Source organism: Falco naumanni, chromosome 4 (assembly GCF_017639655.2).
Source record: "Falco naumanni isolate bFalNau1 chromosome 4, bFalNau1.pat, whole genome shotgun sequence".
In the NCBI taxonomy this organism is placed as follows: domain Eukaryota; kingdom Metazoa; phylum Chordata; class Aves; order Falconiformes; family Falconidae; genus Falco; species Falco naumanni.
The window spans coordinates 105,552,640-105,576,821 of NC_054057.1; the positions used below are offsets into that span (position 1 = coordinate 105,552,640).

Sequence of the window (24,182 nt, forward strand, 5' to 3'; positions counted from 1 at the left end):
TTTATTTATAGATATTTTTAATATTAAAAGGGGGGAAAAATAGACCACTGTGCTAGCAAAGTCCCTGATGATGGTTTCATGTATGCCCGTAGGTCTCTGGCTGGTGATTCCGGCGGTTTCGAGGCTTCTTCTGGTCCTGCTGCTCCTTGGCTTTGAGGCCAGCTAGTGGCTGTGGGGGGCTAGCAGCCGTGTGCCGCCAGTAGCCCTGGCAGTACTGGTCCAGAAGTCCCATTTCTGGCTGGGTGAGGAGCTGCAGCAGGTCCTGGTAGCGAGGAGTGGGGGCACCCGGCAGGCCAGGGGGAGACTCCGCCTGGACCAGCACGGCGTGGACGGCGCGGCCACTGAGGACACGGAGCTGCACCTTGGTCACCGTGTGCTTGAAGTTGTTCTCGGTGGCGGTGCAGGAGTAGAGGCCACTGTCGGCGAGCTGGAGGGCACGCAGCAGCAAGCCCTGCTCCGTCCGCAGCACCCGGCCTTCCACCCGCAGCTGTCAGGGGGAGAGGTGGCATGGCTCAGTGGGCTGGTCCCTGGCCCCCCACCCCACACCCCCTCCCAAGCAGCACCCTGCCCTACCTCTTTCCGCCGGTCACTGTTGTCCTTCTGCAGCAGCCACTTGACGCTGGCCTGGGGCGAGCGGGGCTGGCACTCCAGGAAGGCAGTGCTGCCCTCCACCCCATACTGCACTGCCTCCACCATGTTCTTGTTAGCTGCAGGGGTGGGCCATGGGCAGCTGGGTCACATGCCTCCGCACCCCTGCCCCGCTGCCGTCCTGCCCAGCCCACCAACTCTCCAAGGGAGAGGTCCTGTCCATCTCCAGCCACAGGCCTGCCTGCTCCCCAGACACCCAGCGAGTATGCTCCTTCACCTCTAGTGTAGCCATGCTTCTGCAAGGGTGTCTGTCTGTCTGTCCATCCATCCACCCACCCACCCATGTTCATCTTCCTCTGAAGTATCCATACGCTCATCCATCCACCCATTCATTCGTCTACACACCCACCCATTTGTAATCATCCTTCTCCCCACCATATCCATCCATCCATTCATCCATCCATCCATCCATCCATCCCTTCCTCTATCTACCCATTCAAATCTGATCATTCTCCTCCACAACATATCCATCTATCTATCCATCCTCCATCCTTAATGTATCCATCTACCCATCCATGTTCATCCTACTCCCCAATGTATCCACCCACCCATCCACCCAACCATCCACATTCATCCTCCTCTCCAATGTATCCACTCATTCACACATGCATCTACCCACCAACCCATTCATCTGGGCTCATCCTCCTCCCCATTGTACCCATTATTTCATCTATCCATCCATTCATCCATCCATCCATCCATGCTCACCTTCTTCCCATATACCCACCCACACAACCATCAGCCCACCAGGGCATCCATCCACCTCTGTGCCACTCTGGTCATTGCCCACACACCCCCCACGCCCCACCCTCAGCACGCCCCGCAGCCGCCCCCCCATGCTGTGGGGCTGTGCCCCAGACCTCGCTCACCGTTGGAGTTGTAGCCTCGGCACTGGCGGATGGGGTTGCCATGCCGGACATCCTGCCGCCGGCTCCGCCTGTGGGGAGGTGGAAGGTGAGCTGGGGAGCCTGAAGCCAGGGTGTCCCTCCCTGCCGCTGTCCCCTGGCCCCCCGTACCTCTTGGAGGAGGCAGAGTAGCGGGTGCAGGCGCTGCCATCCCAGGCACAGTACGGGTCCCGGGCCAGGCAGCAGTCGGCACAGGCTTCCCCGTACACATCGCAGCGGTGTAGGGCCAGGTGGGTCACGCCTACAGCCGAGGACACATACAGCTGTTGCTGTTGGGTGACAAAGAGGACAAAGTGAGATGCTATCTTGTCCCCACCCCACAAGGACCACCCAGAATGAGCTGCAGCCTCCTGGTACTGGAACTGGCCAAGACACCAGGGCCACCTCGGGTCACTCGAGCCAGCTTGCCTGGGGCTACCCATGCGCCTCCCCTTCTGGTGCTGGGGTGACACTAGGCAGTGCCGCGGCCAGGCCTGTAATGGGATCTGCCCAGCACCCTGCCATTTGCCGTGACTCACCCTCTTGGAGGAGATGGTCATTGTCTTGATGGGTGCCGGCACCTAGACGAGAGCAGAAGTGAAGGAGAATGAGGGGTGACTGCCTGGCCTGATGCTGCAGCCCTGGGGTGGGCGCCCCAGACACCTGCAGGCAGCTAGGGCAGGCAGGGGCGGGCAGGGGGAGATGCGAGGAGGCGGCAGGCAGGAGGACCAATGCTTGGGGTTCCTCCAGAGCCAGACAATGGGTGGCTGGTATCCCAAGGGGCTTGCTGATGTCCCAGGGGGCAGGTTGGTGTCCCAAAGAATGGCTGGTGTCCCAAGGGGATGGTTGGCCCGGTTGAGGACACTCAGCAGGGCGTGGAGGGCAGGCCAGCCCTTACCTTGAACACCTCGATCTCCTCCAGCATGAGCTCCTCCGTCTCCATGTCATCCCGGGGGAGCACGATGACCTTCTGCACGGTGCCCCGATCTGCAAGACACCATGGTGCCCGGGCGCTCAGTGCCACCCTTGAGCACCTGTGCCCTCCAAGCCTGGGAAGGGGGTTCCTGCTGGGACTGGGGGGAGGAAGGATTCCCCCAAGCCCATGCCCATCTCTCTCCTGCTGCAGCAGGCAGCTGTGCCTGGGGCGCGGTGTACCAGCTCAAGGCACTGCCTGTGGCTAGGCACTGCTGCCACCCAGGGCAGGGTGGGGACAGCAGCTGGGAAAGGATCAGGATGGACCATGGGGGCTCTGTGATGTGCATTGGAGCACTGAGCTGGATGATGGTGCCTGCAGGATGGGCACTGGGGCAGGGGAAGGACAGGGCTGGATGCTAGTGCCTCTAGAATGGGCAGCTGGGCAGGGGAGGCGTGAAGCTGGATGATGGTGGGCTTAGGATGCGCAATGGGAAGAATGCAGGATAGGCACTGGGGTCAGGAAAGGATGAGGCTGAATGGTGGGGGCCGTGGGACGGGCAGGGCAGGGGAAGGACCAGGCTGGCTCGTGGCATCCCTAGGATGGGAGGTATCATGCTGGGTTGCTGGCTCTGGGGATGGGAACTGGGCTAAGGGAAAGACCAGGCTGGATGGTGGGGGTCCATGGGATGGGCACCGGGGCAGGGGAGGGACCAGGCTGGAGCCTCAAAGAGGGGCAGGGATCTCAGGGGAGGGGTCTCAGCCCCTCACCCTGCTCCAGCGTGGCGGAGGGCACCGTGCTCTGGCCAGCCCTCGTGGTGCCCGTGCCCTCCGGGGCCGCGCCGGAGCATGCTGCGTTCCCCGCGGTGCGCGGCGTGGGTACCTGTGCCCAGGAAAAGCACCTCATAGCGCCCGTCTGCCGCATCCACCTGGTCGACGGCCACGGTGGTGAAGCGGTAGTTGACGTTGGTGCGGACCACCAGCGGCTGGCGGTGGGTGGGATAGACAGCGTGGTACATCAGCGGGTGCGTACGCATGAAGTTGATCACTTCATCAGGATAGTCCTTCGTCGACTTCATGGATGGGGTGAAGGTTCCCCCGGGGCACTGTGGCACAAACATCACCAGTGCTCAGTGAGCTGGTATTTGGGCATGCGTCCGAGGGTGCCGGTTGCATGGCAGGTGCCAGCTCACCTCCCCACGTGTGCCCAGGGGGTACTTACAGTGCCTGGCCGGGGGTAGGGCATTTTGCCTGTGTAGGGCACCCACTGGTAGTTGGGTCCCTCCTTGTGTGCGAAGGGCCCGTTGAAGACCATGCGGATGTCGGCCATGGAGTAGACACACACGGCAGAACCCTTGAAGACCGACCTGGGAGGAAGGACCTGCTGCCACCCTACACTGTGGCATCACAGGGACCCCCACCCAGCAGGGGACCATCCTCTGCTGCTCCGTGCTGGGAGTGTCAGCACTCACCCCGAAGCAGAGAACACAGCGTAGATAACGGGGTTCTTGGTGTCCTGAGTCTGCTGGATGAAGACATCCTCTTGGGACAGAAAGATGGGGGTGTCACCATGGGGAAGGTGGGCAGGAACACCCTTGCACTCAGGGATGCCAGGATAGGGGGGAGAGCAGCTCCCCATGGGACAGCAAGAGGTGGGGGGGGCAGCAAGAGGGTCCCCAGCTCTCCCTAGGGTGCCCCCCAAGCCTGCAGGAGTGGAGAAGGTCTCCATCCCCCTCCTTGCCCACTCACGGAGCTCATCAAAGTGCGTTTCGATCCCATCAGGTCCTGGCACAGAGCAGACGAGCCGGGCCTTCAGGAAGGTGCTCCACTTGTTCACGAGGCAGCAGTGGCCCCCGTCGTCATTCTGCAACAGAGGAACCCCCATGCTCAGCCCTGCCCACTCCCTTGCCCACTCCCCTGCCTGCCTGCTGCTCCACCTACCAGGCAGATGCGCCCGATGCGGGAATAGACCCCAGGGCTCAGCGGGGCATCAGCTGACTTCTCTCGGAAGAAGAAGTAGAGCTTGTCGTCATTCCTCTCGCTGCTGTCGGGTATGAGCTGGGCACGGACAAAGGCCGGGTCTGGAATGGCATGGCACGGCACTGTCAGCCCAGCAGAAGCCTGCCCCTGGCTGCAGCAGGATGCTGAGCCCCCCTTTCCTCTGCTCCTGGAAAAGCACTGCTGTGGTTGCAGGGCGACAGCTGGATCTGGACCATAGCTGCAGAGGTGAGCAGAGGAACTCGGTCTCTTTGGTGGTCATCAGTGCTCCAGGAGTGCCTTGGAGCTTCCCTGAGGTCCTTGGGAGCACCCCTGAGGTCCACAGAGTGGAGAGCTCCAGCAGCTCTGAACAGGGCGGTGGGAACCAGTCTTCCCCCGGGGAGGAACCACGCAGACTGGAAGCTTCTCAGGAAGCTTCTCCCTGCCATCCATCAGCCGGTACCCAGCCGTGCTGACAGCTCTCCCTCTTCAGGTTACCGCCCCGCCGGCTCCCCAGCCCGGCAGGATCATCCCATCTGCTCTGCTCTGTTTACTCAGCTGCCGCCCTGCAGGCAGGGGTGCTCTGAGGGGGGCAGGATGAGTGCTCGGGGTCACCGACTGCAGGCGACATGGTTGACATCTCAGCCCTGCAGAAACCTACACACAGACTCTGGCAGAGCCAGCCCAATCTCTCACCAGCTGACTGCTCCCACCATCCAGCAAAGCTCCCAGCACATCTGCCACTGCCCCACACAGCTGTCCCTCTGCTATTCTGCCTAGATTTCCATCCATCCATCCATCCATCCATCCATCCATCCATCCATCCATCCATCCATCCATCCATCCATCCATCCATCCATCCATCCATCCATCCATCCATCACCCATCCCTCCACCCATACATCATCCACCCATATATCATGTGTCCACCCATCTGTCCACGCATCCATCAGCTGTCAACTGTCAACCACCCATCCATCCATCCATCCATCCATCCACCCATCCATCAGCTGTCCATCCATCCATCCATCCATCCTTCCCACTCCACCACCCATCCACCTGGCCATACTGGCTACTGTCTCTGTCCTGGGAGGACATAGTACAACTCGATGAGTTTCATCTCTAGGGCTAGAGCTGCGTGGGCCCCAGGGAACCTGAGCCAATGACACCCGAACTCACCGTTGAGCCAGCGTGAATTGTATTGGTCTGTCCTCATGGCTGTCTGCTTGCCCATGGTGCGGAAGATGGCGGCATCTGTGCCCATGAAGTCGATGTAGACACCAGCATAGAGCTCTTCATCTGCAGAGGGCAGAAATCAGCCAGGGACCCCCACCTAGTCCCATCCACCCACCCTCTCCCACTGCTCTGGGCTCCATCCAGCCCTAGCTCCAGCCAGTAGCCACAAGGCACCAAGAGCCACTGCCTGTGGCCATCTCAGAGAGCTTGGAAGGTTGCCACTGGTCTGTAGCCAGGACCTCCACCTCTGCTGGGCCAACTGCCCAAGGACTGGGCATCCTGGGTGCCCAGCCATCCACCGCTGGAGCAAGCAGGGGTGGCAGGGGCAGGAACCTGACTCCCAGGGGATATTTGGGCAATGCAGGAAGACTGTGGGAGCAGCTATCCCATCCTGCCTACATGCTTCCTCTGCCCAACACAGGCAGCACTGGCCCCAGGGAGCTACAGAACTCACTTATTAACGCAGAGACGGTGTCTACTTTGGGGTCATAGGAACACTTCCCCTTCCCTGACTCCAGCTTGTCTGGCTCCAGGTAGAAGATATAATCCTGGAGAAGGAAGCAAATGGAGGAGCTGATTAGACTTTCACCCCTCCATCCCTGTGGCATCTTCCAAAGCCCACCAGGAGAAGCAGCCTCCTCCAGGATGAAGGCCAGCAGCGAGGATGGATGCGGGTGGACCACACCAGGGGTCTGCAGGTCTTCTGAGAAGCTGAGGTCCCCGTGAGCTACTCCTCCAACGTTGCTGGGTGCTTCTCCATGCCCTCCACCACTTGGAGACTTGGTTGAACTGCTGGGTTGAAACAGGGCATCCATCCCCCAGGTCCACTTCTGGGCAAACATCTCCCTTTGGCCACCTCTTTGCTCCAGCTGGCCGCGTCGCACATTGCCATTTGGCTGGCTCCAGGTCACTCAGCTCCAGCAGCTTTGGCAGGCAGAGTTTGGCCAGTGGCACAGCTCAGCACAGCTCGGCTGCCAGACCCACCGCAGTCCTCTCGCCAGGACCCATCTTCCAGCAGGCACTGCCAAGGTGGCATCATGGGGAGATGCTGCACCCACGCTGGGGGATTCGCCCCCACACTGTTAGCTGTCTCTCCACCTCTGCCTCCCCTGTGGCCATCCCTGGCACTGTCACACATCCCCAGCCAGGCAAGACCCACACTGCCTCCAGAGATGCACACAAAAACCTCTGCCAGTGCCAGCTGGGGGCAGGCAGGGCCAGGCTCGCCCAGCCAGGGCACCCTGCACCCCCTGACATAGGGACCATCAGAGCAGGGATGAAGCAGCAGCATGGCAGCACTTGTGAGGAGCCCGGGTGCAGGGGGGTACCTCAAGCAACCAAATCAGAGTGGCGGAACTGCCCACTGGCCCCGTGCCCTGGCTTTGACGCAGGGGTGATGGACATGGTGGCAGCCATCCTCCATCGAAAGGTGAACAGTGTCCTGGCAGAGCCCCCAGCTCCAGGAAGGGCAGGATGGGGTGGGGAGCTGGGATGCTCACCGAGCCCATCTCCCACCAGAGGTTTTGCTCATGCCAGCTCCTCCTGGGGCACCTCAGCCCCAGAGATGGGCACAGCCACACTTCCACCGTCCCCATCGCTGCACTGCACTGCCAGAGCCACCATCACCATCACAAACGCCTCTGCCTGGTGACAGCCCTGCTCCCGAGCTGAGCAAACCATCACAGGGAAAACCTGGCTCTCCAGTGCAGGCCTGGCCCCAGCCGCATCATCTCGCCCTCCCAGTCAGGCAACCCATGAGCCATCACGGTGCCGGCACCACTGTTGGGCTAATGTGCCTTGAAATGCATCGGAGTTGCGGGAAAGCAGGTGCTGGCAGCCCCCAGGGAGCCCCCGCCCAGGGCACAGGAGCTGCACCAGGGAGCTTCTCCCTGTGGATGCTGGGGCCAGATCTGGCAGGGAGGGAGGAACCAGGGGAGCTCGAGGGGGCTGAAATGCCAACAGGGCTTGCCCAGCTGGCACTGGGGAAGTCAGCAGCAGGAGCTGCCCGCAGCCAGTGAGATGCTCGCAGCTGAGCATCACCCTCTGCACCGCTACCACCCATCCTTGGAGCGGAGGGGCCAGCGGGGGCAGAGGGCCAGGCAGGAGGGAGACCCAGGCTGCCACAGGATGCCCACGCCCCACCTGCTCCCCAGCCCATGCACTGACCCATGTTAGTCTGGAGGGGAGAGGCTTGGGGGGTGACACTGTCAGGGTGGGCAGGACGCTGGGTGTTCCCAGAAGCTGGGGCTGCCATCGCCTCCCTGAGCCTGCTTGCCCACTGGCATGACACAAGCCCTCCCCGGGGCAGGGCAAAGCAGCTGCTTAGTCACGTTTTTGTAGACCCTACCAAAACACCTCCTGCACATCGCCTTGGCATCCTCCCCTGAACCACCTCAAGCCCTGTGACTCTACCAACAAGTGGCCCCACTTCCAAGGGACACAGCAAGCCTGGAGCTGGGCAAAGCTGGTGGCAGGGGGGAGAGCCACCGTCCCTGACAGTGTCCCCCACAGGGGACCCGTACATGGCCTGGGAGGAAGGAGTTAGTGAGAGAAGGAGAGCAGACGCCAGGCCGGTGGCCGAAAGATGCTGTGCTGAGAGGGAAGGAGACGGCGGGGATGCCCACAGAACCGGGGATGCCCACGGCACAGGGCGCCTGGCCCAGGGGTCGGAAGCATGCCGGTGGGAGGGAGAAGGAGCCCGCGGCTCTGGCGCGCCCCGGGGAGAGTTGGGCACGGCTGCGGCGGGCTCCCAGACCGGTTCCCACCTTGCTTTGTGCTGGTCTCGGGCTGAGGGGGCTGTCGGTGGATCTGCTTTCCCGGCCTCCCGGCTGGCTCGGCGGAAACCCCTGGGGAAAAGGAGCAGGGCAGAGAGTTAGCGCCAGTGGGGGGAAGGACCCCCCAGGGCAGGGGCGGGTGGGGGGACCCCAAGAGCTGGGGTGATGGGTGCCCATGGAGCAGCAGAGCTGTGGTCCCCCTGGGTGGTGCTGGTGGGGGTCTCCGGATGCTCCAGGCTGGGCCGTCCTCCAGCAGGAGCTTCTCCAGGACAGATCCTACTCTCTCCCACAGAACTGGGGTGCCCTGGCACAGGGAAGGAGAGAGCGGAGAGGCAGCTGCCCGCAGCCAGCCAGGTTAGGCTCACACCTGGGGACACAAAGATGGCACCTGCCACCCAGGTGGCAGCACCCTGAGCAGAGAAGCAATGCCCCAGCCCCCGGCGCCCAGTCACGGCATGGGGGAAGCTACTGGCACTACAGGGTCACTGGAATGCCCTATCCCCGCCACAGCGCTGCTGGTCTTCTGGAGGGGACACACGATGCTGTCCTCAATTGCACCAGCACCCCTGCTCCTCCTCAAATGCTGCTGCTGCCCAGCCTGGTCCCAATCCAGTCCTAATCTGGACTGGCCCAAGCAGCAGCCACCCTTCTTGGTGCCTGTGCCAGGCTTGGGGGCATCGGGGCAGACACACATCCTCCATGTCCAGCGCCGCGTTCCTCCCTCAGCTCAGGCTGGCAGCACCCAGCTCCCTCTGACCACAGAAGAGGACACAGCCCAGGACCTGCCACCCCAGCGCAGAGGGGATGGACACCTCACAGGGCTTGGGGCCCCCCAGGACACCCACGTTGCTACGTGCAGAGACTGGCTTCCTCCCAGGACTATCCTGAAACTGCTCCTCTGTCTGCCACACATCCAGCCTGGTGGCACACGGCTTTGACCACCCTCTCAGTGCACACCATGGTCCTTGGGGCTGTGTGGCATTCATACAGGGATGTCCCCGACACGGCCACATGCACTGGCACAGCCCCTGCCACAGTTTTCCCTGTGCAACACCAGCACTGGCACAGTGCCAGGCATCCTCTGCATCCACAGCAAGGGGCTCCGCAGCCTGGTGGTGGGTGGGAAGCTGGGGGTGACACATCTCTTGCTCCGGTGGAGATCCAGCAGTGGCTGCGACCAGCAGGGTGCGAGGGCACATCACATGGAAGCCAGCATCAAGGTCCAGCCAGGGTGGCCCAGTTCCAGCATGAAGAGAAGTCCTCTGTCTGTGGAGATGGCTTGGCCCCACTCAGCAGCACAGCACTGTTAGCCACGCTCACCCCACTGCCTGCTGTGGCCCCCAACCCTCTGCTCCCCAAACCCCCTGACACCAACCGGCAGAGGCAAGCCATGCCGTGCTGCCCTCCCGCACCCCGCTGCAGTCCTGTGGTGGCTGCACCGGCACCGCTGGTCCAGGCACTGGCTCAGCCCCCACCCATCCCACCCACCCCTTACCTGGGCTTTGCGCCCACGGTTGACGAAGGCGCAGATGGGGTTGTAGGCGCCGGTGCCACACACGTAGAGGTGGGTCCGGTTCCAGGGCTGGATCAGGCGGATGAAGTTGCCACACTCCCCCTGGGAAGCAGAGGAGGGGGTGCCAACCCCAGCAGGGGGCCATAGGTTGGGGTGGGGCCATGGGCTGGCACCATGGGTTGGTGTGGGTCATGGGTTGGCATGGGCCACGGGATGGCATGGGGCATGGGACAGCATGAGTCAGGGGCTAGCATGAGCCACGAGCTAGCAAGCTAGAAGGCCCAGCCCTGGCTGGCAGGAGGAAACATGAGGAGCTTGGCCTCCTACTTGCCCATGAAGCTCTCCAGGACCTGCAGGGCTGGGACAGAAGGGGTGAGAGGACACTGTGACACCATGGGATGCCACCTCATCCGGCATGGCTGCAGATGCTGCTGCACTAGAGGGGACCTGGGGGACGGCTTTTCCAGGGTATGACATGAGGACACAAATCCCCCTGAGTGCTGGCCAGAAGGGGGTTCATGGTGTCCACTCACGTTGCTGTTCTTGCCTGACAGGATGCACTCTTCGATCCTCTGCTGGGATGCGGGCCAGTGGATCTGCAGAGACACAAGCCCAGGGGAGACCAGGGCTCACATCCAGCGCCACCTCTTCCCCATCAGTGCCAGCAACGCCCACCGAGCTCCTGCCCCAGCATCCAAAATGCCCCCTCGTGTGCCCAGTTGCCCCCCTTCCACCTGTGCCCCCCCCTACCCTGCGATGGCAGCTTACAATGAGGGGCTCGCGGTTGATGTCATGGAGGTCCAGCGAGAGGACGTAGTCCTTGCTGCCCACGTACATGCGGTCGTGGTCCTCGTCTTTCAGCAAGATGCGGTAGTCGCTGGAGTTGAGGAGGAAGTTGAAGAAGTGCGCTGTGCCAGTTGCCTTCAGCTCTGTGGGGGCAAAGGAGCAGGTGTCAGCACCCCAGGGCCCCCCACCTGCCCTGGTGCCACCTCTGCCCCTGAGTTCAAGGCTGGTCCCAGCTGGAGGACATCCTGCCAGAGGAGATGCCCACCTTTCCCTCCATGAGAACCATGATACTGCCACCTCTACATAGGACATGGGACAATGACAGAGATGCACATGGCTGGTTGGGACAACCAAGAGTGGCCAGGGGAGGGGGACAGCAGGACCTGGGCTCAGGAGACCCAGCACCCCACAGCAGGGAGTGGAGCTCCCCACTGAGATGGGGCGGGAAGCAGGGGTTCCCTGGCACACTAGCCAAGAGCCCGCAGCTCCCAAAATCTCCGGCATCATCCCTCTCCTGCCCTGTGACCCCACGTCTCAGCCAGTCCACTGGCTCCTCGATGGGGAAGCTGGGACCCCAAGGAGCTCCCTCCCGGGGAGGGGACAAACCTCTCCCCGGCCCCACGCACCCCATCCCCCCTTGGGAAGTTATTTTTAGCCTGAGTGTGGGAGCAATGAGTGAAAGAGGATAATGAGGGTCATGAATATTCACAAGTGCAATGAGGCAGCCAGATGGAAGGCAGAAGTGCTGCAGATGATGTGGGCCAGTGCCAAGGACCACGCAGCAGGGGCCAGGACACGAGCAAGACAGAGAACCCTACCCCCATGGGACACTACCTACTCTGGATGCCACCCCCTCTGGAGGTGTCACTCCCTTCCGATGTCAAGCCCAGCCATCTGATGCCACCTCCATGGGATGACACCTGCCCTGGATGTCACTCCCTTTGGAGGTGCCACCCCTTTGGATGCCACCAACAGCCATCCGATGTCACTCCCAGCCATAAGATGCCACTCCCATGGGATATCATCTTCCCCATATGCCATCCCCTTTGGAGGTGCCACTCTAGATGCCACCTCCATGGGACACAATCTGCCCCAGATGCCACCCCCTCTGGAGATGCCACCCCCTTTGGATTCCCCCCTTCAGCCATTAGACATGGGGGTCTCATGGGACTGCCACGGGATGCTGGCCCCATGAGCACCCCCCACCCTGCATTTTGTCCCTCCACACCGGGGTGTGCCCTGTGCACCGGGGACCCCCCTTCCCGGGTGGGAGTGGAGCAGGTTCCTGCAGCTCGGTGGCGGGAAGGAGCATGCCGGCTTCCAGGCAGGGCTGGGCAGGGCTCCAGCGGCCAGCTGCTGCTCCCAGCCAGGATGCCAAGCGCCTGCAGATCTCCCTGACCTCTCACCTTCCAGCCCCATGGGGGGCTGGCAATGTCCCACAGGCATCCCCAGGGCTCCTTCCCATCCTGGGCACCCTGAAGACATGGGGGGCTGCCCTCTTTGGGGACTGAGAGGGCTGGGGGGCTGTGCCCTGCACCCTGGCGGTGGCAGGGACCCCCTTGCACAGCCCTGGGGACACCCTGCTTGGCATTCTGGGGCTGGGCTGGCGGACTGGCAGGGGGGCGGGCACCTCTGGGGCAGGGTGGGCACCTACCCTCCTGCCAGCCAGGGCAAAGGGAGGTCTCCATGGGAGCCCATGCCAAGGGGGCACAGCGGTGCACAGGAGCAGCCAGATCTGTGCCCACCGGTGTCACTGGGAGAACCCACCCTGTTCCATGGCCAGCAGCGCTGCCCCCCAGCCCCCAGCCCTGCCGCACGGCACCTGCAGCCCACTCAGCACTGCTCAGCTGCAGTGGGGAGGCCGCTACATGCCGGGCACCACGGGGCACAAATCTGCTGGGGCTGTGGGAAATGCTGTCACGGGACGTGACATCAACATCCCCCTGGCCCAGGGGTCTGCCTGCCAGCCAGGGCTGGATAGAGGGGGTGAGCATGGTGAGCACGTGGAGGGGCTGGTGGGCAGGGTGGGGTGCCACAGTGCAAAGGACAGGGGGACAGGGGGGCTGCTCACCCACCTGGTGAGCACACTCCTCCCGCCTGTCCCATCTGGGCTCCAGATGTTCCCTGTTGCCAGTGCTGGCTTGCCTGCCACTTGTGGCATTCCCTGCCCGTCCCATGGTGCTCCCTGCCTGTCCCACAGTGCCCCTGCCTGTGCCACAGTGCACTGGGTCCAGTCTCTGCCTGTGCCACAGCCCACAGCTGCCCCGCTCACCCACGCAGTGCGTGCGTGCATATGCATGTACAGCATGCAACACGTGTGCATGCGTGTGTGCCCCACACAGCATGTGTGTGCATCCCACGCAGCATGTGTGTGTGTGCACGTACAGTGTGCATGTGTGCCCCCCACACTGTGCATGCCCCACACAGCGCGTCTGTGCATGTGTGTGCCTCACTGTGTGCATGCACGTGTACATGTGTGTGTGCGAGTACAGGTGAGTGCCCCATACAATTACATATGTGCATGTGTGCCCCACAGTGTGTGTATGCATGTGTGTGCCCCACAGTGTGTGTGCATGCACGTGTACCTCACACAGCACATGTCTGTGTGCACATGTGTGCCCCACACAGTGCCCTGGGGACACAGGGTGACTTTCTTGGGGCTTCCCCCAGAGGTATGCTAGTGTCGGGGAGGCTCTGGAGCTCGGGAGCCAGGAAAGGGCAGGGTGGCTTCAGCAGTGGGGTGACGCAGGCAGAGCAAGAGGTCTCGTCCCCAGCACTAGGGACCAGCTGCCAGAGCCACACGCCCAAGTCATCCTGCTTGGGGCAGGGACAGCCCTGGTGCAGGCAGAGCTGGGGATGGAGGTTAAACCAGGCAGACCCCCCATGCTGGGACAGCCCCGCATCTGCCATCGCTGCCTGGCCTGGGGACACCACGTCCAACCTCCCCAGGGGCATGCTCCCATCCTCACCTCCCAGCTGGGACCCTGGGGCTGAGCCGGGCAGCACCAGGACACCAGCAGTGCAGGGTCCCATGCCAGTGACAGTCCCAAAAATCCCACATCCATCAGGATGGGCGGCCCCAGGACTTGTCAGGGGACAGAGCCAGCAGCACAAAGGGCCCTGGCCCCCCGCTGGGGGCCCCATTCAGCCCCCCACGGCCCAGCGATCAGAAGGGGCATCCCCAAAGCAGGGTGGTGACAGACCCACTGCCCCGTGACGCCCTCTCCAAAGGGGATGGACGGGTGGGTGAGCCCCCACCCCAACTTCTGACCTCCTGAACCGCCACCTTCCCGCCCTCCCTGCCTAATCCCCCACCACCACTGTGCCCCCAAACCTGCCCCCGGCAGCCACGGGGGGTCCCTGGGGACAGAGCGGGGCAGGGGCCCCCCTTGGGGCTAGAGAAGCTGGCTGGTTAGCCGATGTGCCCTGATGAGCATATTCCCTCCCGCATCCCTGCTGCCAACCCCAGCACCGGCAGAGCTTCCCTGGCTGGCCAGGAGCCTAATCCCATTTTAATTGCCCAGCACCGGAGCCAGGAGCCGCCCAGCATCACAGCCAGGGTGGCCTCCACGGGGACGGTCCCCTCGCAGCATCCTGCAGAGCCCCCACCAAGCCTCCATCGGACTCACCTCCCTAGTATCATTTGGTGGCCTCAGGCATTGAGATTTAATTACCCTGCGCCTTCGAGCGATGCTGCTGGCGGCCAGGAACCGTCATACCCTTGGCCAGCAACAAGGGGTGATGCTCAGCTCTGCCCGCAGTGATGGCAAGCAGTACCGCCCAATTACATGCTCTGCAAAGCCATATCCCCCCCCCCCGCCCCCCCGTAATGCCAAATTTACAGCTCCAGCAGCTGCCGACACCTCCACCCTTGCTGGCTACCACCACCGTCCCCCATTGGGCAGGGATGAGTGGTCCCTGCCCACTGGCACAGAGGCCAGCACTGATCTCCAAAGCAAGGGTGAGATTTTAGGGGCCCCTGATAAACTGAGCATCCAGAGGGCATCTCATCCCAGCGCCCCAAATACCCCCAACCCCCTCAAACACCACCAGAGTGCCAGCATGGAGAGTTAATGCCACTATAGGACCAGAACTGGTCACCTCCCCAGGTGCACCATTGCTGCACCCCCCTGAAACCAATTACAGGCGCTCTCACCTAATTAGTTTCTAATTATGGGCTTGTAGTGCATTCAACATAATTAGCATGTAAATTACACGGCGTGTTTATATTCAATAACCGCTCTCCCCCTGGCTGGCAGAGGCAGTGCCTTTTGGGAGCCCTTTCTTTGCATGGGGGTGAATGAATTCACACCGCATGCCGATGGAGAAGCCAGCACTGATCCCAAGGGAGCCTGGCCCAGCAGGGATAAATCCTGGCTCCATCCCAAAGTGGTTTATCCCATAAATTTATAAGTGTGACCCAAATTTTCAGGATGCTTCCCCCTAATTTTTCCCCTGCTTGAAATCAGGGATGCAGCTTTTTGGGTACCTGGCAAAGGGGAAGGATGGGGAGCAATGCTGGGAAAGGGATGGGGGACTGGATGTGTCCCCTCCCGTGTTTAAAGCATTTGTTGTTACTGGGTTTGATCAAAGAGCTGGGTGGGTCACCCGATGAAAGCAGAATTGCTTATTTGTTTGAGCATCACTCTGCTACCCCTTGATGGGTTATTTATGATGTAATTAAGCTAATTACATGTAATAAGAGAGTTTCCGTGGCCCCCAGCCAAGCTTTTTTCCCATTTAACCGATTCACAGGTGGGAGGAAACCAAAGCCGCCTTGCTGGGGCTTGGGAGATGAAATGGCTCCAGCTCCCGCTTGCTGCCTTCCACCCCCGACCATCTCCAGCCCCCCCCGGGAGCATCGCCCCGTGCCAGCACCCGCTCCACTGGCCCCTGCAGCAGGGGACAGGTGCCACAGCCACCCGGCTCAAATCCCTTGGGATGAAAGCAGGGCGAGCCGGGTGCTTTCCCCCCCCACCCCCCCCCCCCCCCCCCCCCCCCCCCCGCCATCGCAGCCCGGACGATTGGGCACAGGCCAAAAAAAAAAAAAAAAAGAAAACCCACATTTTTTCAGCCGAAACCGCTGATTCATCCCCCAGCGAGCTTGCCCGAAGTGCTCGCGGGTGGACGTGCCCCAACGAGCATCTCTGGTAGGGGGGGGCCCTGTCCCCACCGAGCATCACATGGCAGTGGTGACCCCGGTCCCCACTGGGGAGCTGGGCCAGGGGATACTCCAGCAGCAGGAAAAACCCCTCGGGAAGGAGCCTGGCTTCAGAAAAAAACACTTCAGTGCCCCCAAAAGCAAAGAGCTGAGCTGAGGGTCCCCACCCGCCGCCCTTTGGGGCGTTTTTTTATACATTTTTAAACATTTTCTTCCACAGCCCCTGAAAGCAGCACAAGGTTGCCTTGGTGGGAATGCAGTTGCTTTCCCAGGCCATTCGCTCTGTGCCAAAAAGACAACAGGGCAGGCAGTGGCTGGGGTGCTCCGGGCAGGGGCCGGCAGCACTGGAGCCAGGGATGGGGGACACAGATGCCAGGAAGGGCCATGCTGGCTGCACTGCTCCAGGAGTGTTGTTAATTTGAGGGATAATGAGCTTACTAGATATATGCTGGGGGGAGGCTAAAATCGCACAGGGTGGTTTTTGGGGAGGAAGGTTTAAAGGAGCTTATGGAGCTTTGCAGCCGGAGTCCAGGGGGCTCAGCCCCAGCAGCAGCCGGTCCTGGTGGGTGGGGGGGCCCTGCCACAGCCCCCCAACCCCTCCAGCCAAAGAAATCCTTTTAGGGAGTCACAGAGCTCACCCTCATGTCCCTGTCCCCCAGGGCACAGGAGAGGGGACCGTGGCATCCCCCCTACCTTTGAGGGGTCCAAGGAGCAGCACAGAGGTCCAGCACACCCCCACTCTGTACTGGGGTGAGGACCAACAGCACCAGTCCTCCCAGCACATCCCCACGGCTGGCTGTCCCCGAGCCCTTGGCCCTGCCTGTGCACCCCCCCCCCGTGTCCTCCCCATGTTTATCCCAGCCTGCTGTCGCCAGGCAGTGCCCACAGCTGCAGCAGCTTAGGAGGGCGCCTGGGTGGCCCCGGGGACACAGCCCCCTTGCCGGGCTCCTCTCCAGCCATCTGCCACCTCCCGGCCTGGATCAAGCGTGCCGATGTCCCCCAGCCGAGATGCCAGCAGGATGGGAGGGGAAACTGAGGCACAAGGCACCCAGAAGCAAGGTCACGCAGGGGGCTGGCAGCAGAGGCGAGAGGAGCCTCCACCACTTGATTTATTCTTTTTAAAGTGATTTTTTCCCCCTGCAGGAACTGCCCTGCCTCTCACCCGGCCCCTCCTGGCCAGGGCTGTCCCTGGCTGGACCTCTGCCACGGCTTTTCCAAGAGGTGCCAGCACGGCTGTTCCCATTGCCATGTTGGGGGGGGGGGGGGGGGGCGGGGGGGGGGGCACGGGGAGGAGCGGCTCCCCCTTTGAAGCCCCATGGAGAGCCCTGACCTCGAGGGCTTCCCGCGGCGATGCGGGGTGAGAGCCCACCCTTCCTTCCCGCATGCTTTTCCCATGCCGGACAGGGAGCAGGACACAGAGGGATGAATCACCATCACCATCATCATCACCTCCTGCATCCTTGTGGTAAAAGCACAGACCTCTGCGGTGCCTGAGCCCCCGGCATGGAGGAAGGCCCAGAGGAGAGGGGGCCACAGGATGTGTACAGGAGATGGGGGGGGGGATTGTTAGCAAGAAGATGATTAAAAATATCCACCCTATTTCTGGCCAGCACCGGGCTGAGATCTGGGAAGAGCTGCTGGCAAAAGGGAGCTGTGCCGGAGCCGCTCCCAGTGCTGTTCTTTCCTCGCCGGTCACCTTCCTCCTGCACGACACACGACAGGAAAGCCTTGAGAGGGAGGACAGACGGACAGCAAGCATGGGGGTCGCAGGGTGAGGGGGACGACTGCGGGATGACCCTGCCCAGCCCATCACCCTGCGCTGGGGTGAAGGAGCTCGGCTCCTGCCCTATTCTTATTGCTTCATTATTTTTTAATTTTTTTTCTTTTTAAAGCACTCAGAGACGACGGGGCTCCGTAGAGGATGACGCAGGCCCCGGGGAGCTGCGACAAACCTCCGGCGCGCGATAACAAGCAAAGGCAAACAAACCCAGAGACGCTCCCGGGGCTGGCGGGGCTCCAGGCAGCGCGGCTGAGGCGAGGCACTGGGGGGGGACGGATGGACACAGGGATACAGTGGCTCTCTCCAGCACAAATCTTTCCCCAGCACCCCACTAGGTGCCAACGCGATGCCACAGCCACCTGGGTCCCACCGGGCAGTACCTTGGCATGGGGATGCTTCAGCCAGAGGGATGCTGGTGGTGGGGACCTGCACCCCAAGCCCAGCGGCATCCCTCCAGCCCTGCCCACACCAACAGGCACCAGGTCCCCTGAAGTACCACAACCATGTCCCTGCCAGCACAGCCCAGCCCAGCTCATCACACCCGTGCCCCACAGCCCAGCCCCCATCACGCCCAGCCCCACTGCCTGCAGCTGCCTCAAGGGATTTGGGGCAGGGGATCTGGGTACTGATCCAGGGTCCCCAGGCAAGAAAGGGGCCGGACCAGCCAGCAATCGCCACTACCACGCCACATCTCGCAGCCCCACGGCTTTGAGGAGGCTGCGGGCAGATTATTGACTCAGGGAAGCTGCTTACCGGCAGCCTGGCGTGTGGCTCCTGGCTGGCCCTCGAGGAAGACCCCAGGCTAATTCTCCTCTGCTGCCACTGCTGCAAAAGTGTAGGCGGGGAGGAGGTGAGCAGCATCCCTTCCCAATCCTGATGCTTGGATCCAGCACATCACCAGCATTTCTTCTCCATGTGCCAGTGCAAACTGGCCCTTCTCACACCACAAATGCCCTCTCTGTGCAGGGGGAGCCATGCCAGGCCACCCCAGGCAGGAGGGAGAAGGACCAGAGATCCTGGCACAGGCACTTGGGTGACACCACCAGGTCCCCAGTCATGGCCAGGGAACTCCACCCAGCCAGGGCCCAAAAACCAAACCCAAACCAGCCCCCACCCCGCTGCACAGCAGGCCTAACCACACTTATCCGGAATTAATCCTGCTCCCGGGCATGCCGGCACTGAGGGATGGCAACAAGCATTAACACACACCTTGCCGGGGTGGGGGGCACCGGGTCAAGCCAGGGCTTCACCACAGCCTCCTCCCACTGCAGCCACAAGGAAGAGATGCTCTGAGCCAGGATAAGGGATGCATCCCTAGGTGGGAAACAGCAGCGGCCAAAGTGCCCCAGCAGCCCCTAAAACCCCTCCGAAACCACCTTTTGGAGAGAAAAGCGGTGCCTGCCACGCAGAGAGGAACTGCACACACCTTTCCAGCCTGGACTTGTCCCCAGCCGCTTCATACCAGCCATTTTTCCTGCTGAGACCAGCCTTTAAAGCCAGAGGCTCGCCCTGCCTGAGCCTCGTTTGCCGCAAGCCCCCTGAGCCCCTCCTGCCGGGGGGCTCTGCTGGACCGGACCGGAACTGCTGCGCTCACCATTGGCTCCGCCACTGCATCCCGGGCTCACCGGTTCGGTACATGACCAGAGGGCAAAGGCACGGTGGGAAAGCATGGCAGGGCGCAGGCAGCATGGCCCCGGCTCTCCCAGGGTGGCTCACGTTCCCCAGGACCCCAAGAAAAGGCAGACACAAGGCTCTGTGTGCCTGTCACCCTCCTGACACACATCCCTGGGCTGGGACAAATCCAAGAGGGCAGCTGGTCCCAGCAGGGCCCGGGGCGAGGGCAGTACCAAACACCCTGTGCTGGCGGAAGCTCCTCCAGGTTTGTAACCCTGAGCACTGCCTCATCGCCCCATCCAGCTCCCTCTCAGCATCCTCGAGGCAGGAGCTCAGGACCAACCCCTCCACCAACATGCACCCCAAAGCTGACCCGGGGTTGTCCCCCTGGCTCCTAGAGTGGGCTGGGTGGGTCGGGCAGCCCCGGTACCAAAGGGTTAAGCCCCTTTCCCCCGCCCCGGCATCCTCCCCTCCAGCCTCTAGCCGGCTCCCAGCCAGCTCCCAGGCATTAATGCCAGCTGGGGGGGCCAAGGCAGCGCCAAGCTGCTGTTTGGACTCGGGGCGCTGCTGGGGGGGGCTTCTCGCACCTCAGCACCCAGCTTCGCCAGATGGAGGGAGTCACACACCCACAAGGGGAAGTGTACTAGGGGGACTGGGCAGGCTACCAGCCCCACACACCCCCCAAGAATGGGAGCGGGGGGGAGGGGGCAAACTGGGAGCTCAGCCACACTGAACCCCATGGAGATTTCTGGGGGTGCAGCCTACTGATACCCCTGCTACCAGGTGAGAAGGAGGAGGAAGCCTGGACCATGGTGCCCCTGATGTCCTCCACCTTCTTGGGGTCCCACCCTGCTCCCCACCCCCACCCTGCGACTCCTGCTGCCAGGCTCTTACCTTTGAAGGAGAGCTGGACCCTCGGGGTAGCAAAGCCGTGGTCCTTGGCATGGGCAGCCCGCCAGCCCAGAGTCAGCAGGGTGGCCCAGAGGAGGACGCTGACCACGGGCATGGTGGGCATGCACCTGGGCACCGATGTCGAGGGGAGTCCGGGACTTGGGGAGCTGAGCCTGCCAAAGAGGGCATAGCAGGGAAGGACATCAGTTTGCTGCACCCACCCTGGGATGTGGGGTACAAGTCCCACACCTCCCCATCATCATCCCACTCTTCATCACTCGCCGGCACACAGCACCCTGTGGGGAGGGCTGGGAGCAAGCCCTGGGGGGGCTCAGGTAAACCCTGCTCTGCAGGCTGGGGTGTGGGAGGCAGGAATTGGCGGGGGTGCCCAGTCTCACCTTCTAGGGTGCCAAGCTAAGCATGCAGGGTGAGGCGAGCACGGCAGTGAGCACCACTGCAGCACGCTCCCCCACCTAAGCCAGCGAACCTTGCCCAGGTGAGGAGCATCCCTCCTCACCCCCCTAGCCTGCAGCACCCCCACCGCGCTGAGATGGCTCTCCCCCAGCACCTAGAGGGGTCCCATTCCCACCCCTCTTCGCCCCACCTCTCCTCCCAGCCCCCAGCAAAGCCACAGTGAGCAGAGCTGGGATCAAATCTTTCCAACATGAAGGAAATCTGGACTTCATTATTCCAAGAACGTACAAAAAAAAAAATAAGGGGGGGGGGGGAGATTTTTTTTTCATAAATAAAAGAGGAGGAAAAAGAAGAAGAAAAAAAAACCCTGCCTGTGTGCCAGGCAGCTGGACTCCCTGGGGCTCCAGCACTGAGTGGAGTCCGCCAAGCTGCCTCCAGCAAGCCACACACGCACCCCGGCACAGCACGGCATGGCACAGCACGGCATGCAGTGCCCCCAGTGTGCCCCACTGTCCCTCGGGGAGAGAGATCATCTCCTCGGGCCCAGGTCCCTCTCCCAAGGCAGCACCCTCCCAGGGGGCTCCAGGAGGCTTAAGGCAGGATTTGGGAGGAGGGCTGCGGTGGGAAGCTCCTCATGTCCCCAGGGAGCTGCACACCCAGGGTGGGATGCGCTGTGCCGTGGTACCTGGGTGGGCTCAGGCATCCGGGCAGCACCCAGTCAAAGGCGTCTGCACCGCAAGGATGGGCACTGCCTGCCTGCATGCTGCACCGGGGGGGTCCCATCGTGACACCCCCATGGGGACGTGCCAGCTGCCACTGCATAGCCCCGCAGGGGACAGGCACACAGGAAGGTGACGGGTGGATGTCCAGGACCCCTTCAGGGCACCCCAGCAGAGAGATGCTGAGCTGCCAGGGGGGCAGTCCCGCATCCCGGGGCTCTGCCCACAAGGCCACCCAGGTGGTCCGGCCAGCCCCTCCCGGGGTGCACAGAAGCCAGGGTGCCAGCCCTGGCCCCGAGCGGGACAAGGACAGCAGCACCGACACCGCCAGGCGGGCACCACCGCAGCCCCTCCAGCGCCGCTTCCTCGGGCGGCAGGGCAAGACCTGGAGCACGGCGGCACTGCCGCTCCCCGGGGGCTCAGTATTTTTTTTTTTCCTCACTCTTGCCTTTGGAGTCAGTAAATATTTCGATTTGCTCTTCTCCCCCTGAGCACACCCAGCTCTGCTCCATTGTACTGGCATTCGGTCCCCTTCCAGGCTGGCCCCCCTGCTTCTCCCACCCGTTCCCAGGCTCTGCCCTTCCCATCAGCGCCGGGCCGGGACAGCCCGAGCCCCCAGTTCCTTCGCCAGCCAAAACTCCAGTTGGTTGCAGTTAAATAACCCCCCTCCATCCAAGCCTCCCCCCCTCTCCCCGGCAGCTTTAGGAAATAATTCTGGCAAATCCCACTATTGCATTTGGATGGAGCGGCGTACGCGTCAGAGACAGGGAGCGAGATGGCAAACAAAGGAAAAGGGAGAGGAGGGGAGCGCAGCGAGCGCAGGGCGAGGAGGGGGGAAAGGGCCGGCGGCGAGCGGGGGGCACCCAGGCCCGGCTGGGAAAGGCAAATTCCAAGGAAGCAAAAAGGGGAAACGGCCCATCGGAGTGCACCTTGGACGGGAAATCTTTATTTCCAGGGTCATCTGCGCTCCAGGGAAACTGGGAACTCCAGGGGAGAGCGGCCACGTTCCTCCTCCCCCCAGCACCCGGGCTGGCTGGGGATGGGGGGGCTGTTGGCAATTAAAGTTTGGCCATTGCTGGTGCTGCCGCAGGAAGATCAAAATCCCGCTCGGCTTTATCCCCCCTCCCAGGCCGGTCAGCCCAGCGCCACCGAGCCCAAGCGATTGGGGAAAGGTTTTCCCGGCTAGAACAGGGACTCCTCTGGGGGACCGAGTCCCCGGGGCCGAGGGGGGCCGGGGGGGCTCGGAGGTAAGGCTGCCCGCACGCCTGGTCCTGGGGCCTCGGGAGCGACCCCCGGGAGCAGGAAACGCTTCGGGAGGGAAAAGAGAGACCGGCAGGATGGGCAGCGGGAGGGGAGTCCGCCCCAGCTCTCGGCCATGGTGCCCGAGTGCACGGTGGCACCGGTGGGAAGGGGGCGGAATAAAAAAAAAACAAAAAAAGAAAGAAAGAAAGAAAGAAAAGAAAATAATAACGTTAACCGGCCAGCGCGGCCCCTCGCACCCGGGAAATAACTTTGCGCAACTTTGCGCCGCCAGCCCTCCGGCACGCCTGGCCAGTCCCGGGGGAGAGCCCCCTGTCCCCTGCGCCCCCGGGCGCTCTGCCCCCCCCGCGCCCCGTTGGGGCTCCCGGTCCCCCCGGGCTGGCGGCGGCTGCCGGCTCCACAGGGCTGGGGGAGGGCGTCTGGCGAGTGCCCCCCTCCCCAGCACCCCCTCCTCAGACACCCACCCGCCGCCCAGCCCTGCCGCAGCCCCCCCTGCCCCGGGAGCTCTTTGCCAGCCCCCGTCCCCTGCCCGCACCGTGCTCCCCGGGAACCGTGCCCCCGCCCCGGGCGGCACCGGGGCGCGCCGGGCTCCCGGGGGTGGGGGGACCAGCAGAGACACCCCACCCCACCCCCGGTACTGGCCCCCCTGCGAGGCGGGGCGGTGGGGAGGGCTGCAAAGCGCACGGCGTCGCCGCTGGCTCGGGGCATAGGTCCCGACCCCGGTGTGCAGGCACCAAGCCGCCCCCACGCCCCACCTGCCCGCTTCACCGGCAAGTTGCGGCGGGGGGGACACAGGCACGCACACGCGAGTTCCGAGCGGCGGAAAGTTTTCTCGGGGCGCCCCCGCTCCGCCGCCCGCTCCCCGCCCTTACCTCTGCGGGGGTCCCGGCGGCGGCGGCTGGCGGGGGGGTGTGGAGGGCGGCGGGGCTCAGCGCCGCGCCGGGCACCCGCGGCCCCCCGCCATCTCGCGGCCGCGACTGCCGCCGCGGCCCCGGCCCGTGGAGCGGCGGCGGGGCGGGGCGGGGCGCGGGGCGGGGCCGGGGCGGCGGGCGGCGGCGGCCCGGCCCCGAGTGGGCGCCGCAGCCCCTGCGCTTGTCGCGGGGCGCCGCGGGGGGCGTCGTTTGCATAGCCCCGCCCCTCAGCCCCGCCTCCCCCCCTCCTGGGACAGCGGGTTCGAGCCCCGCCGCCCCCGCCGCTCACCTCCGGCTCCGGCCTTTTGTTGCTCCGTGCCGGCGGAGCCCCGCGCCGTGTGAGGCCGCGGGCAACAAGGTTGGCCTCCGGCGCCCACCACCCTCCCGCCGGCCCCGGGAAGGAAGCGCCTACATAAGTGCCGTCCCTCCTTTGTCTGCCGAGGCGGGCGGCGGGAGGCAGCGGGAGGCAGCGGGAGGCAGCGGGGAGCCGAGCCCGGGCGAGCCGGCGGCTTTGTGAGGGCTCCGGCTCCGGCGAGAAACCGCCTCCCACACACGGCAGCCCCTCGGGCAGGAAGAGGGGCACCTTCCCCCGGCCCCACCTCGTTGCTGCTGTCGCCCCCGCCCCGGTGGCCCCCGGTCCTCAGCCGCGGGGAGACAGGTGATGCCTGCCCCTCTCCAGTCACCTGGAGTCCCCCTGCCCCGG

General features: G+C 63.2%; 1 protein-coding gene across 2 annotated transcripts; it reads right to left on the bottom strand.

The window, feature by feature from the left end:
• On the bottom strand, positions 1–23,626 carry LOC121087551 (semaphorin-3F-like). 2 transcript variants are annotated; one of them, XM_040592700.1, is made up of 19 exons: positions 23,441–23,626; positions 20,179–20,348; positions 10,712–10,872; positions 10,477–10,539; positions 9,926–10,045; positions 8,422–8,502; positions 6,111–6,204; positions 5,600–5,719; positions 4,386–4,525; positions 4,194–4,308; positions 3,917–3,986; positions 3,667–3,811; positions 3,328–3,550; positions 2,431–2,519; positions 2,072–2,113; positions 1,665–1,822; positions 1,518–1,585; positions 574–707; positions 1–487 (listed from the first exon to the last, which is right to left on the bottom strand). In XM_040592700.1, the coding sequence occupies exons 2-19, from the start codon at positions 20,297–20,299 to the stop codon at positions 77–79; spliced, it is 2,355 nt and encodes a 784-aa protein (XP_040448634.1). In that variant the 5' UTR covers positions 20,300–20,348; positions 23,441–23,626; the 3' UTR covers positions 1–76. The 2 variants fall into 2 exon arrangements, with proteins under 2 accessions (XP_040448634.1, XP_040448635.1); XM_040592701.1 differs by lacking the exon at positions 8,422–8,502.
• Positions 23,627–24,182: the final 556 nt, after the last annotated feature.

Excerpts from the sequence above, each read along its gene's own strand:
- LOC121087551 (XM_040592700.1), bottom strand. The coding sequence starts at position 20,299 with ATGCCCACCATGCCCGTGGTCAGCGTCCTCCTCTGGGCCACCCTGCTG. Across the intron at positions 5,720-6,110 it reads CACCGTCTCTGCGTTAATAA|ATGAAGAGCTCTATGCTGGT; the intron begins GTGAGTTCTGTA and ends TGCCCTCTGCAG. Across the intron at positions 2,520-3,327 it reads GGTGCTTTTCCTGGGCACAG|ATCGGGGCACCGTGCAGAAG; the intron begins GTACCCACGCCG and ends GGTGTCTTGCAG.